The 16,022-nt window shown below is 39.6% G+C and overlaps 1 protein-coding gene across 1 annotated transcript; it reads right to left on the bottom strand.

Moving 5' to 3' along the window:
• Window positions 1-14,198: 14,198 nt before the first annotated feature.
• On the bottom strand, window positions 14,199-14,963 carry Pom121l12 (POM121 transmembrane nucleoporin like 12). The gene has a single exon (XM_038319560.1). It carries the CDS (start codon window positions 14,961-14,963, stop codon window positions 14,199-14,201), a length of 765 nt encoding a protein of 254 aa, XP_038175488.1.
• Between the last annotated feature and the right edge of the window lie 1,059 nt (window positions 14,964-16,022).

Raw genomic sequence — 16,022 nt, 5'->3', positions numbered from 1 at the left:
AGGTTCTAGTCAAATGCTAACATTTCTGTTTTTCCAAAAGTTTGGTTTTCCCTGGCATTATTTCATAGATTAGGTCATGCTCTCGGAAAGACAAAGATCTTCTTTCACTTTGCATATCATTTATATGTCTTTGTTTTGCAGTGTTCTATAAATTCCCGTACATGTTGATGGCTTGATCCCCAAGTAGTAGTGCTACTTTGAGAGGTTCTGTACATTTTAGAAGGTGATATATGCTTCCCTGCTCCCATATCCACCCTTCCTATATCCCAAGCACCCCATTCCTCCGAGCTCCCCCCGTTCTTCCCTTCACACTTTTCTCTCCCCATCTTCCCTTGGCCCAGTCTTGCCCAACCCTCAAGTTCCCAATTTTGCCTGGCGATCGTGTCTACTTCCAATATCCAGGAGGATTACTACATCTTTTTTGGGGAGTTCACCTTCTTATTATCTTCTCAAGGATCCCAAATTTATAGGCTCGATGTCCTTTAATTATGGCTAGAAACCGATTATGAGTGAGTACATCCCATGTTCATCTTTTTGGGTCTGGGTAACCTCACTCAGAATAGTGTTTTCTATTTCCATCCATTTGCCTGCAAAATTCAAGATGTCATTGTTTTTTACCGCTGAGTAGTATTCTAGCATGTATATATTCCACAGTTTCTTCATCCATTCTTCCACTGAAGGGCATCTAGGTTGTTTCCAGGATCTGGCTATTACAAATAATGCTGCTATGAACATAGATGAACATATGCTTTTGTTGTATGATTGGGCATCTCTTGGGTAGATTCCCAATAGTGGAATTGCTGGGTCCTGGGGTAGGTTGATCCCGAATTTCCTGAGAAACCGCCACACTGCTTTCCAAAGTGGTTGCACAAGTGTGCATTCCCACCAGCAATGGATGAGTGTACCCCTTATCCCACAACCTCTCCAGCAAAGGTTATTATTGGTGTTTTGGATTTTAGCCAATCTGACAGGTGTAAGATGATATCTCAAAGTTGTTTTGATTTGCATTTCCCTGATAGCTAGGGAGGTTGAGCATGACCTTAAGTGTCTTTTGGCCATTCGAACTTCTTCTGTTGAGAATTCTCTGTTCAGTTCAGCGGCCCATTTTTTAATTGGGTTAATTGGCATTTTACCGTCTAGTCTCTTGAGTTCCTTATATATTTTAGAGATCAGACCTTTGTCAGTTGCAGGGTTGGTAAAGATCTTTTCCCAGTCAGTAGGCTGCCTTTGTGTCTTAGTGACAATGTCCTTTGCTTTACAGAAGCTGCTCAACTTCAGGAGGTCCCATTTATTCAATGTTGCCCTTAATGTCTGTGCAGCTGGGGTTATGCGCAGGAAACGGTTCCCTGTGCCCATTTGTTGTAGAGTACTTCCCACTTTCTCCTCTATCAGGCTCAATGTGTTCAGATTAATATTGAGGTCTTTAATCCATTTGGACTTGAGTTTTGTGCATGGTGATAGATATGGATCTACTTTCATTCTTCTACAGGTTGACATCCAGTTATGCCAGCACCATTTGTTGAAGATGCCCTCTTTCTTCCATTGTGTACTTTTGGCTCCTTTATCAAAAATCAGGTGTTCGTAGGTTTGTGGTTTAAGATCCGGGTCTTCTATTCGATTCCATTGGTCAACTTCTCTGTTTTTATGCCAATACCAAGCTGTTTTCAATACTGTAGCTTTGTAATAGAGTTTGAAGTCAGGGATGGTAATGCCTCCAGAAGTACCTTTATTGTATAAGATTTTTTTGGCTATCCTGGGTTTCTTGTTTTTCCATATAAAGTTGATTATTGTCCTCTCAATCTCTGTGAAGAATTTTAATGGGACCTTGATTGGGATTGCATTGAATCTATAGATTGCTTTTGGTAGAATTGCCATTACTGAAAGAAACTGGTCGTAGGAGAGGTATCCTTCAGTGACTGTATCTCGCTGTGTCCCTCCATACTTCATGACTTCCATAAAGTGAACAGCTTTGCTTTTTATTTCTGCTCCTCCCATGATGCTCTAATTTACAATGGCTGAGAAAAACAACACATTACCATGTACTGAAACGGTGAACTAAAGAAATTGTTCCTCCTTTTACATTGCTCTGTAGGACAGCTGTGTTATAGTGACAAGAAGTGCCATTATCACTTAAGATTGGTAACAGACAAATGAGGTCACCGCTATCAGTAAAGCTGCCCATGAATGTTGGGGAATAACTATTTTGAGGTATTACTTCCGCTTACCCTGCATTTGTTTTATTATGTGAAGCTGTGATCTAAAACACCTGAAAGTCCTAAAAGAGATGAACGGCCAATAGGGAGGCAGGAGCAAGAATAGGCAGGGCAAGCAACAACAGAGCGATGAGAAGAGGACATCAGGGGCCAGACACCCAGCTAGATAGAAAGCCACGGAGAAAGAAGTAAAGTAAGATATACAGAAATAGAGAAAGAAAAAAGCCCAGAAGTAAAATGTAATTGTGATAAAATAATGTTAAGAAAAGCTGGCCAGAAACAAGCCAAGCTAAGTCTGGGCATTCAGAACTAAGAATAAGCCTATGTGAATGCTTTAGTTGGGAGGTTGGCGGCAGATTGATGTGGGAAGTCCTTCTGTATATGTGTAGCTTTTATTGGTTAATGAATAAAGTAGCTGCTTGGGCCTATAGCAGGACAGAATATAGCCAGTCTGGAAAAGATACAGAGAGAAAGTAGGCAGAGTCAGAAGATGCCATGTATCTGCCAAAGGAGATAGATGCCAGACAGAAATGTACAAGCAGGCCACAGCTACGTGGCAATACACAGATTAAAATAAATGGTTTAATAAGATGTAAGAGTTACTTAGTAAGAAACAAGCTATTGGCCAAGCAAGCAGTCTTGTAATTAGTTAATATTTTCTATATGATTATTTCATGTCTGGGCATACTGGAATGAACAAGTACTCTCTACCTACAGTGGGCCTCTCAAAAAAACCAAAAGAGAAAAATCAACACACAACAATGAGTTTCTTAAGCACTTGGAACTAGTTTGGAAGAGAAAGTTACAAAACTAGTCCAAAGAAATTCTAGAAAGTGATAAGCAGAGATCAGTCATAAATTCTAGTGGGATCTGGGAACATACTAACAATAACAAGGCAGGTAAAACAGATGTTTGATGCTCAAGAGATTTTAGATGGAAATGAAGATTCTACTTGGAGTTGAACCAAAGACCAAGCACATTGTATGTGGTACAGAGCTTGTCAACATTTTTATCCCTGTGCTAAGATTTTGAAGAAATATGAATTTATAGATGATTTATGTATTAATCTTGTAGAGAAAATAAGATGATGGATGATATAATATGTTTATTATTCTATGTAAGTCAAGTTTATATTGAGAATAGGGATGCAAAAGCCGAGGAACAAGAATTGAAGAGCTTGAAGCTTAGGAATAAATGGAATATGTTTACTGTTGCAGCCATAGGTTCTAAGATCAGAAAGTTTGTTTTTCTTTAAAATGGGACTTCTTCCACATACGACCACCTTAAAATATTCTTCACTACATATACTGCAGCCATGATCAAAGCAGGGTCAGCCACTGTGCAATTTGGCATTAGCTGCATGAAGTTGGTTTTACTGGAATGCAGGATGTAAGAAATGTGAAGCTGTGGAGGCTTCTACCACCCAGACACCAAAGGAAAAACATGTAAGTCAGACAATACTTGACAGGATCAGGAAGCCTCAAACCAACCATGAGACTAATGATCATGAAGCTTTGATTGTGTGGTTGAAACTATATTGAACTCTATGGTGTGAGAGAATAGAATTGTGAAATTCCTGCTAAAGAAACCTATAAACCATGACAAACAGGCCAGAAAAGAGGCCATGTGACTTTAAATGTCAAAACATGGGTACTGGCTGCCCAAGTTCTTTGGAGCACACAAATCCCAGGACATGCTTAGAACATGAGATGTAGACATAGTATGTCATGTGTGCCTTGACAGATTCCAGTCTTGCTTTGGCCCTATACCTCTTTTTAATGCCCCCATTTTTCTTTTTTGAGATGAGAGTGTTTAATCTCTATATAGAATCTTAGTATAATGTAATTAAAAATATTTTACAAGGACTCATACAGAAGTCTTGCTCTGAAATTGGAATGAAACATTGAACTCGGACTTTTGAAAAATGCTGGAATGTTAGTTATGTGGATATATCCATTTCTCATTTTCAAAATTAAAATGAAATTGCATTAAATTGTAACTAAAATCAGCATGATATAGCTTTTTTCTTAAGGATTTAGACATAAATAACTAACATTTTTCAATCTGAGCACAAAGAACAATAGCAGGTCTTTCATATTAATATTTAATAAAGTAATTTTATCTTTTCAGTAGCATCTACTAATAAGAGCATTTAATTTTCTTTTGACAAGTTTTAATTTTTCAGTTGACTTGGAATATAGATATTTCAACTCCGTGTGTATGTGAGTTCTTCTATGTGCACATGTATACATGTGTGTGTTTGTGGAGGCCAAGGTGATCTTTAAATAGCTTCCTCGGTTGCTGTTCATCTTATTTTTGGGACATGGTCTCTCAGTGATTTTGGAGTTCACCATTCAGTGAGACTTGCTGATCTGAAAGCTCTGAGGGCTTTCTCTTCATTCCCAGTCTTGAGATTATAGTCTTGAGTCTCTGCATAGAGTCTATGTGAGTACTGGAGACCTGGGTGAGACTGTTCATGGAGACTGCGTGAGTACTAGGCACCTGGGAGTGACCGTGCATAGAGTCTATGTGAGTACTAGGGACCTGAGTGGGACTTACATAGAGTATATGTGAGTACTGGGAACCTGGGTGAGACTTGCATGAAGTCTATGTGAGTCCTGGGGACCAGAACACAAATGCTTTTGTGTGTAGAGCAAGTGCTTTAACGCCAGAGCAATCTTCCCATCACTAGAAATGTCAATCAACTTTATGATTTTTCTCTATCTCTCAGTGTTGAAATGGTCCCAGCTATTTCTTTCCTGCTCACAGTTTTTCAAGATTGCTACTGTAAATACATTTTTTATTCAATTCTCTATTTATATACAAAATAAAACAATGCTTCTACCCTTTCTGTTGAAACAAAGTTTCGGGGTAAGTTAAATTCTTATCTCTATTCTTGCAATGTGACTCCATTTACTAAGGGACTGTTTGGAGGTACAAAGGAAAACATGCAACCATAAAAAAAAGTGTTATCTAGAAAACACCAAGTGACTGTGAAATCAGAAAAATATTGTGAACAGGGAGGAAATATCAAAACAGTGTTTTCTTCTATATCTGATATTTATACAATTTGGAAATGCAGAATTAGTGAATTTTTTATTGATTTTATTGAGCTATACATTTTTCTCCACTCCCCTCCCTGCATCCTCCCTCCCCTTCAAACTTCTTCCATGGTCCCCATGCTTCCAATTTACTAGGAGATCTTGTCTTTTACTACTTCCCATGTAGATTAGATCCATGTATGTCTCTCTTAGGGTCCTCATTGTTGTCTAGATTCTCTGGGAGTGTGATCTGTAGGCTGGTTTACTTTGCTTTATGTTTAAAAACCATTTCTGAGTGAGTACATATGATAATTGTCTTTCTGGGTCTGCGTTACCTCACTAAATATTATGTTTTCTAGCTCGATCCATTTGCCTTCAAATTTCAAGATGTCATTATTTTTTTTTCTTGCTGTGTATTACTACATTGTGTGAGTGCACCACATTTTCTTTAGCCATTCTTGGTCGAGGGGCATTTAGGTTGTTTCCAGTTTCTGGCTATGACAAAAAAATGTTGCTATGTACATAGTTGAGCATATGTCCTTGTGGTATGAGTGAGCATCCTTTGGATATATACCCAAAAGTGCTATTGTTGTATCTTGAGGAAGGTTGTTTACTAATATTCTGAGAAATCACCATACTGATATCCGAAGGGGTTCTACCAGCTTGTACTCCCACCGTCAATGTAGGAATGTTCCCTTTACCCCACAACCTCTTCAGCAAAAGTTGTCATCAGTGTTTTTGATCTTGGCCATTCTTACAGGTATAAGATGGAATCTCAGAGTTGTTTGGATTTGCATTAATCTGATAACTAAGGATGTTGAACATTTCCTTAAGTGTCTTTCAGCCATTTTAGATGCCTCCATTGAGAGTTCTCTATTAATGTCTGTACTCATTTTTATTGGTTTATTTGTTCTTTTGATGATCAATTTGAGTTCTTTGTAAATTTTGGGGATCAGCCCTCTGTCTGATGTGGGGTTGGTGAAAATTTTTAGGGAACACTTAAATGAATAAAAATAATGTTCAAACAAAAGCTATGGGTTAGCTTGTACATTTTGGGTGGTAGGGGATGATGCTTCTTTTATTTTTATTTTCATGTGCATTAGAGATTCTTTGTGGTTTTCATGATGCTTTGGTAATGAGATATTGAACCTGGTGCCTAGAAACATCAACATTTAAACTACTGTTACTAGATAGCTGTCTTTAGTATTATTTAATAAGATAGAGGTTGAGATTCCCATGGTATCTCATCAGAACACAGTCCCTTTTGTTGCAGGGCCAGTTGACTTGAATCTTTCAACAGTGGATTCTCAGTAAGAGGAATATAAGCCCTCCAATAGTGACTAGGCTTGTTTTCAAAGCAAAAGTAACATATCCTTGAAGTGAAACAAATTATTCTTCAGTAAATTTCATCTAAAAATTCTCAATTTCACTTAAAACTCAGCTTGACACGTTGGTCATGCTAAGAATTGAACTCAATGCCTTTAAATATTAAGTGCATGATGTACTGCCTGCAGACAACCCACCCACCCCAGGGAACAAGGAATTAATTAGCCTTACACAACTCAATTTTGATTATTATACTTAGTGACCGTTATACTAAAGGGTGATGTGGACTCTTATTTAGTCCTTATGTGGATTTTTTTATATGAACTGTACCGTGCTTTCCCTGTTTTTTTTTTTTTTTATGTAATCTCCATCCCAGTGTTATTGGCCTATGAATCTATTTTGCCTTTTATCGTCTACTTCTTTTTTAACTCTTCATTAGAAAAAAAAATCATGTGCTACTTCTGCCTATGGTTTGTTTTGTTTGAAGAATCCAAGTATTTTTTTTAATTTATTAGATTTTTAAAATATACCAATCCAAGTTACCATTCCCCCCCTCCTCCCATTCCCTCCATACACTGTCCCACCCCACCCCTATCTAATCCTCAGAGAGGGTAAGGCACAATGCTTTGTGGAAGTTACAAGGCCCTCCCTATTATATCTAGGCTGAACAAGGTATACATCCAAAGAGAATAAGATCCCAAAAGGCCAGTACATGAAGTAGGGATAAACCCTGGTGCCACTGCCAGTGGCTCCTCAGTCTTCCCCAGACATGAAAATGTCAACCACATTCAGAGGAACTAGTTTGGTCCTATGCTTATTCCTTCCCAGTTCAGCTGGAGTTGGTGAGCTCCTATTATCTTAGGCAAACTGTTTCAGTCAGTGAATCCATCATGGTCTTGACCTCTTTGCTCATATTCTTATTTCTTTGACCCTTCAACTGGACTTTGGAAGCTCAGTCCAGTGCTCTGATGTGGGTCTCTACCTCTGTTGCATCAGTCTGACTACTGGGAAAGTCAAGATCGGGCCCCCTCTCCTCTATTGCTTAGGGTCTTAGCCGGGTTCATCTTTGTGTGCTCCTGGGAATTTCTCTAGAGCTCAGTTTCTGCTAACCCTATAAAGCCTCCCTCAATTAAGATAACTCTTTCCTTGCTCGCATCTCTGTCTGTTCTTCCCCATCTCAACTATCTCATTCACTTAAGTTCTCCTCAACCCTCCCCTTCTCCCCTCCTCTTCTCATTCTAAACTTTCTTCTTTCCCCACCCTCATGCTGCCAATTTTGTCAGGTGATCTTGTATGTTTCCAATTTCCAGGCAGATCTATATATGTTTTTCTTTGGGTTCACCTTATTACTTATCTTCTCTAGGATCATGAGTGTCTTTTGTTTATAGCTAGTATCCACTTATGAGTGAGTACATACCATATTCATCTTTTGGGGTCTGGGTTACCTTACTCAGGATAGTGTTTTCTAATTCCATTCATTTGCACACAAAATTCAAGATGTCATTTTTTTTTTTTTTAATGATGAGTAGTGTAGAACTCTAATGTATAAATGTGCCACATTTTCTTTATCCATTCTTTGGTTGGGGGGCCTCTTGGTTGTTTCCAGGTACTAGCTATTACAAATAATGCTCCTATAAACATAGTTGAACAAATGCTTTTGTAGTATGATTGAGCAGCTTGGTATTGGCATAAAAAAAGAGAGGTTGACCAATGGAATTGAATCAAAGACCCAGATATTAATCAGCACACCTATGAACACCTGATTTTTGACAAAGAGACTAAATTTATACAAAGGAAAAAGGAATGTATCTTCAACAAATGGTTCTGGCATAAATGGATGTCAACATGTAGAAGAAGGAAAATTGATCCATATCTATAACCATGCACAAAACTCAAGTCTAAATGGATTAAGGACCTCAATAAAAATTTGACAACACTGAACCTGATAGAAGAGAAAGTGGGAAGTAGTCTTCAATGCATTACAGACACTGAAAGCAACAATAAATAAATGGGACTTCCTGAAATTGAGAAGCTTCCATAAAGCAAAGAACACAGTCAGTAAGACAAAAAGGCAGCCTACTGAATGGGAAAGCATCTTTACCAATCTCACATCAAAGGACTGATCTCCAAAATATATAAAGAACTCAAGAAATTAGACATTAAAATTCTAAATAACCCAATTAAAAATGGGATACTGCACTAAACAAAGAATTCTCAACAGAAGACTCTCAAATGGCCAGAAGATTCTTAAGGAAATGTTCAACATCCTTAACTATCAGATAAATGCAAATCAAAACAACTTTGAGATACCATCATACACCTGTCAGAGCAGGGAAGCATATATCTTAATTTAAGGAGCTGCCTGAGGGTTGTCAAGAGACTTGACCCTAGAGGGGTTCCCAGGTTTCCAGGGAGACGCCCCCAGTTAGTTCCTTGGGCAGCTGAGGAGAGGGAGCCTGAAAAGGCCAGTTACTATAGCCATACTGATGAATTTCTTGCATATCACCATAGAACCTCCACCTGATGATAGATGAAGAAAATGACAGAGCCCCACATTGGAGCACCGGACTGAGCTCCCAAGGTCCTGATGAGGAGCAGAAGGAGAGAGAACATGAGAAAGAAAGTCAGGACCGTGAGGGAACCTCCATCTGGCGACAGATGGGGAAGGTGACTGAGCCCCACATTGGCGCACTTGACTGAGCTCCCAAGGTCCTGATGAGGAGCAGAAGGAGCAAGAACATGAGGGAGAAAGTCAGGAACGAGAGGGGTGCGTTCACTCATGGAGACGCTGGGACAGAACTAATGGGAGATCACCAACTCCAGTTGGAATGGGACTGATGGATCATGCGACCAAACCCGTCTCTCTGAATGTGGCCAACAGCGGGGGCTGACTGAGAAGCAAAGGACAATGGCTCTGGGCTCTGATTGTTCTTCATGGACGGGCTCTGTGGGAGCCTTCTCAGCTTGGTCGATCACCTTCCTGGACCTGGGGGGAGTTGGGAGGACCTTGGTCTTAGCATAGAGTGGGGAACCCTGATGGCTCCTTGGCCTTGAGAGGGAGGGAGGGGAGGTATGGGTGGACGGGAGGGGAGGGAAGGGGGAGAAGGAGGGGAGGGAAGGGGGAGGAGGGGAAAAATAAAAAAAAATAAAAAATAGAAAAAAAAAACAAAAACACTAATGATAGCTTATGCTGGATAGGATCTGGAGTAAAGGGAACACTCATTCATTGCTAGTGGGAATGCAAACTTGTGCAACCACTTTGGAAATCAGGCAGTTTCTCAGAAAATTGGGAATCAGCCATGCTCAGGATCCAGCAATACCTCTCTTGGTCATATACCCAAAAGATGCCCAAATAATTCTTTTTAAACCTCATTAACAATCTATTACAGACTAAGCTGACAAGAGGCATTAGAGCTATTGTGAAGACCCAGACTCCAGGAGATGGGGTAGGCAGGCATAAAAATGCAACAGAATGAAACATCTAACTTCTCATGAATGGGGTGTGAGATGCCATCATCTGTTCACAAGCCCATTTGATTTGGTGCCTACAGAAGTTACAAGCCTGCCAACACTTACAAACCTGTAAGTTTACATCCTTGGTTACTTCATGGCATAATATTCTCCCAAGATAAGGTATTTTCAAATAATCCCTTCTGTGAGTACAAAAATTAGAAAAATAAATATTTGAATTAGTTAATCAAATCTTCATGATTATTAAGAATCATCAAAGTTATATCAAGAATACTGTGAATTAATGATAAATAGCCCATTCATTGGATAAGGATTAAAGATACACATGTCATGTTCAACTCTTAGTGCATAGTGTTTGTTTCCTGACATGTGGTCTTCCTATGATAGGTGTACCCAATGTATATCATAGCATTGTAGGAGTTGAGTTATAGTAATTAACACTACACAATATCTCATGGGAGTTTCTGCTTACTCACACAAACTAAAAGGCTACAGAGAATAGTGCCTGCCAAATTAAGTCAATACCTAGTTTAGAATACAGATTTAACTTTATTAATTGTGTGCATAAAATTTGTTAATAAGACCAAGGGTTTGAGTGGAAAATATCACATGCTCCCTGAATCAAGGAAGCTGGGCAGAAATGATGCATGCTATAAAACTGGTCCATTTTCACACTCACACATCCTTTCTTACCCTAGCAAGGCCATCCTTCAAACAGCAATTTCCACAAATCCCAACATTCAAAACTATGTTGGTTATTCTCACTTCCCCATTTTCTTCAATGTCTTTTTTTTTTCAGTTAATGTTTCGACATCCTGTAAGATTTATTTTTCTAAATTATTTACAGAACAACATGCTTCTCACATTTTTATTGTTTTCAAAAAATAAGTTCTTATCTTATTATAAAATTTGTCAGTCTACATTAAATGTTATTCCTCCGATCTTTCCAAAACTCCTCCAATTCTTTTGCTCTGACAGGGGCCATCATCATATCCCCAGTACTTTAGCAGTGCTGAGACAGTGACACTGACCACAGTCCCCAATTATCCATATATTTTATATGCTAACTTAAAATTTTAATTCCTTACAGTAACAAAAAAAGGTGTCTAATGGGCTGTGAATTTCTTTTTGCACTGTGAAAAAGTACATGACAAAAGCAACGGAAGGGTTTGCTTGTCAGACAAGTTAAGGCAACAGGAATGTGAAATGGTCAATCACACTGTATCTGCAGGAAGCAGTATTGAATGTTGGTGCAGGTTCAGCTTCTTTTCACTCCGTCTAGAACTCCCACTCATGAAATTGTGCCACTCACACATAGCATGAGTCTCCCTGACTCATTTCATCCATTCTAGAACATTCCTCACAGACATGCCCAAAGGTGTGTCTCCTAGGTGATTCTAGGTCCTGCCAAGTTGACAGGAAATATTAACAATCACACAATGTGAATCTTACATCAAATAACTGTTAGGCTATATATCTAGGGAAAATGACAAAAAAAATCTCTTCATGCTCAGTACAGGCATAACTTTAATTGTTAATCTGCAGCAACTGAATCCATACCCCTTTCCATCCAAGTGTTATGACTCACTAGATACTTCTTTCCTTCAATTCACTTTCTCTGTAGCTATTTTACCCAAATCTTAAAAGGTCTCCAAAATGTTGTCATTTGCATAAAATTTATTTCTGAATTCAGATAGATGGTCTGCACTATAATTTGGCTAACAGGCCTTAAGACAGTGCGTAAATGGAGTGTGTATTCTTATCCCAGCTGCCTAGGTGCTCAGATGATTTCACTTCTGACTAATGCCCATGAGTCTAACACAGTATCCTTGAAAATAAGAATTGCTAGGAAGTTGCCCACAGCCCTCACTCCCCTGTAGCTGTGCAATGTGTGTCCTCGGCTTAGAACACAGCTATGTCATCCACCTTGGCATTCCGTGACCCTCATAGTTTAGACATGCTAGTGAATATCATTACTCCAGCTTGTCCTTCCATGTGATGACTGTCACTTGCTCTTTCAAAAGATTCGTATTACTTTGAAGTGATAATGCTAGAACTAATTCTCATTCTTGATGCCACTCTGCTCTATATGTCTTCATTCACTGAAAATCTGAGTTGTTTCTAGATTATCAGTGCTTTCCATAATGAATCATTTAATATCTACCCATCCCCAGGACTTTTTAAATGAAATTCCATATTATTTATACACATTTTGAATTAAAAATCAAATTAGATGTATATACTTGCTCAATGACATCTTTTGAAAAGTGGGTAAATCAGCAAATGTATTTCCTCATGTCTCTACCATGTTTGTGGTGAGCATCTAATAACAAAATCTACTCTCAAACATTCAGTTGTGCAATAAGTCATTATTAACTATAATTACCATGTTGAACATTAGTTCTGCTGAAAGCATTTTTTTCTAAATCCAACTTTGCATCCTTACCACATATTCCCTAATACCCCTAAGCCTCTGCTGCTTACCTTGGATCCATATCTCTTTGTGTGTATGAATAAGGCTAAAATGAAGATGGAAGTGCTTATATTTCTTTACCGTACTGCTTCCACTTATTTAGATATTCACCTAGAGACATTGTGAGATGACATAGCAGTTCTTTATAATTTTTAATGGATTTCTGTAGTTTCTCAAAATGGATCTACTAATTTTCCATTACCACCTACGGTGTTCAAGAACTTCATTTTTTCTCCACATTCTAACACTTAACTTTTGTCCTTTTGAAAATAATTGTTAATTTTTTTTCTTGCCCATCTTTGACTCCATGATCAAGGTTATTGTTTCTTTAGAAGACTTAAACCTTATTAGGATTCAGAGTGCTTGAGATATTTTTTGAAGTTCTGTTTTTGTGCATGTTTCTGGGTGAGCTGAATCAATGCATTGAAGGAAATGGGCCAACCTCGTGTGAAGGCTGAGAGAATGAGAGTTGTGTAAGAAGAAATTCTTTTTGTTAAGACAGGCTTGTTTGCCCAAGACATGCACAAAGCCTTTTCCTAAATCAGAAATGGTGGCTCTGGGTTCTGGGATCCTCTTCTATACCCATTGCTGCTGGATCCCCTTCTACTCCAGGGGCTCTTTATTCCCGGGCTTTTCATATTTATTTCTTTTGCTTTCTAAATATTGGAGCTCCCCAGTTTCCTTGCCTCATCCCATCTGTATATACATTGTACCATTCATCCCATAACCCTATTTGACCTTAATTCTCTGTTATTCATGAACTTAGGTGGCCATGGATCCAAAATTAATTCCCTGCCTTCAGACTACCTATGAGTCCCAGACTTGTTCAACTGTACAAGTGAAAAATCTAACAGATCAAGAATATCATTATTCTAGAAAACATTACTCAAAAGATATAATTTCCTCAAACATGTTTTCCCCTGAAGGAATTTGTTGTCAGTATCTATGTCAGACACAGCATCTATTTTAGTATTATGGAAAAAAATAAAGCTGAAAATTATTCTCTTTTTACTTTTCTAGTGCTATCAACTAGAACACCAGCAAACCCTCAACACAGCAAGCCCCATCCGGACACAGTTATCCCATTGCATAGTTCTCTCAAACCCACCAAGTCTCAACGCTTGGCTGACACACTGTATTGAACTTCTCTTGCTTCTACTTCAATGCTGCTTCTGGGTAATCCACAATTCAATCAGAATCACTTTTCTAAAGTATCAACCAGATCCTAGCTGTTTTTCCTGATTGAATGCTTGTTCCTTAGACGACAACCCATACCCTTCCCTAGGATTCAATGTTTCATTTTCTCTCACTTCCCTCTAGCTAAACTGGACTAAGGATAAGAATATCAAATGGAGAAGCTTGCAGTAAAGGGCTTTTAGATTAGCTCTTGTGCATCTGGAAAATATGTGCATGAAAAGCTCTTCCTGTTGATAATACAGCTTTAATAAGTAAATGTTTAACTATACAAATTTGGCAAATAGGGGAAGAGCGACACCTTCCAGTGATGCTGGTTTGGGTTTAAAGGCAGAAAGATCATGATGGGCAAGGTTTGGGTTTGGCAGGTCAAGAGATAGAGAGCTGGAGCAAGTATTAAGTCCCAAACTGGGATAGAATGTAGGTTTAGGGGATGAAAGTCCATAAATTGGAGTCTCCAAAGGGGATAATGGAACTGATTTAGAAGTCACTGGACATAGTAGTCTGGGAATCTCTGCCCACCAAAGTAACCCCCAAGGCTCCTGTTTTTGACACAGGAGTAAGAGAGGGATCACAGACGGCCTGGGTCTTCTCCCAACTTCCCATGTGAGGCTCTGGTACTGCTGGCATGGCACCATGGATGCTCGGCTTGAGGTCAGTATACATCTTATAGGTATTGGGGCTTTGGTTCAGACGCCCTGGCTTGGGAACAAAGGAAACTGCCACTCCATTTTTTATACAGGGCTTGAAGGCAGATGTGGGCCTGGGCTCTGGGTTCTGTCTTGAGTTTTTTACCTCTGGGACTTCAAACCACAGTGGTCCATCAAACCGCCTCCTCCCCTTCTTACATTGACTGAGAGCCTTCAGCACAGTCTCCTTAGCACAGGGGTCTGGACTCTTCTCAGGACACCCTGCAGAGTGAGTTCCATTTCCCAGAGAGTTCAAGGCGCTGGCTCTACCCTCAGGAAGGGCAATCTTGACCGTCACAGAGCTTCTGGTCCATCCAGGGTTGTGTAAACTCCAAAGCCATTGTTTCATACAGGCGCTGGAGAGATCTAGGTCCCGGGTGGCGTCTGTGGGAAGTCTGGTGGAGGAGCGCCTCCAGGTCCCCACCACTCTCTGGGGCGTGTGGAGGTTCTGATGGATTTTGGGGTCAGGGCTTTGCTGAATCCATGTAGAACAAGGTCTAGACCTCGGGGCAGGAGCAGGTAACGATCTTTGGGGCGAACCCAGGGAGCTGCCCATCCTCACAACTTCCGGCAACCAAGGACCTGCCAAGGGGAGGACCGTTGGCTGTGGGCACGAGGCTGAGAGAGGGTTCTGGGAACACACACGTGCTATTGTTTCAAGACAGTGGGTACACAGTTCCCACTGGCCTTCCAATGTGAAATGTGTGTGTTACTCATTCTTATCTATATCTCACCCTTATAAACTGTACAATTCTTAGATGTTTACAAATATGTGTATAGTGTGATCCTACCCTCTCTGCAATTCTGTGTCCTTCAATTTGAATAGAATTATGTGTGGAACAGTCTTGTGTGGTTGGAAGATTTTAACCCCCATCCTTGCTGTGGCATGCACCTCATTTTTTTACACCTCAACTTATTCCGTTGCAGGGATAATTGCATTTGTTCAACACTTAGTTCCATCAAGTGCAACGTGAGAGTTAACAACAATCCTGCCTCAGATGCTGCATGTACACGGGTTCGTGTGTACAAATTAACCTTGCAGACTCATGGTGATGCCTGGGTGGACCTTTTAAGAGACGGGCAAATTGTTCTTAGTTTTGCACCATGGGACACCTAACTGGGAGCCTCACATTCTTTTAACTCTTGCCGTTTAGAAAGAGAAGGTGTAGTGATTTTTAGAGTTCACAGAAATTGCATATGGGATGTTAAGGGGAAATTTTCTTTCATTGTAAGAAAAAAATGAGCATTATTCTTTTGAATGCTCTTAAAATCTAAACACCTAGTTTCCATTTCATTAAGTGGGATGCAATTTTCTTCCAGCGAAGTTGTTAATGTCATTTGTTACCATTTATCGTCTATGCGAATCATGGTGGTAGGCCACAGCTTAAATTTTAGTACTGATGCTCATGTAGACTACTGAAAGCTCAGCCTGTTGTCCTCATCTCTGAACACTGATGCAATCTCTTTCATCCTACCTCCTTCCCTTTTCTTGCTGTTCCTCTCTCTTGCTCCCTCTCTTTATCTCTTACTTTCTGTTTTATGCTGCTACTATATGTTTTATAGTTGGATACTGAGTTTGCCCCCCTACTCCAAGTCATTCATATGTGGAAAGCTA

The sequence above is a fragment of the Arvicola amphibius genome, chromosome 1, assembly GCF_903992535.2.
Source record: "Arvicola amphibius chromosome 1, mArvAmp1.2, whole genome shotgun sequence".
Taxonomy (NCBI): domain Eukaryota; kingdom Metazoa; phylum Chordata; class Mammalia; order Rodentia; family Cricetidae; genus Arvicola; species Arvicola amphibius.
This window is presented reverse-complemented; position numbering and strand designations above follow the sequence as displayed.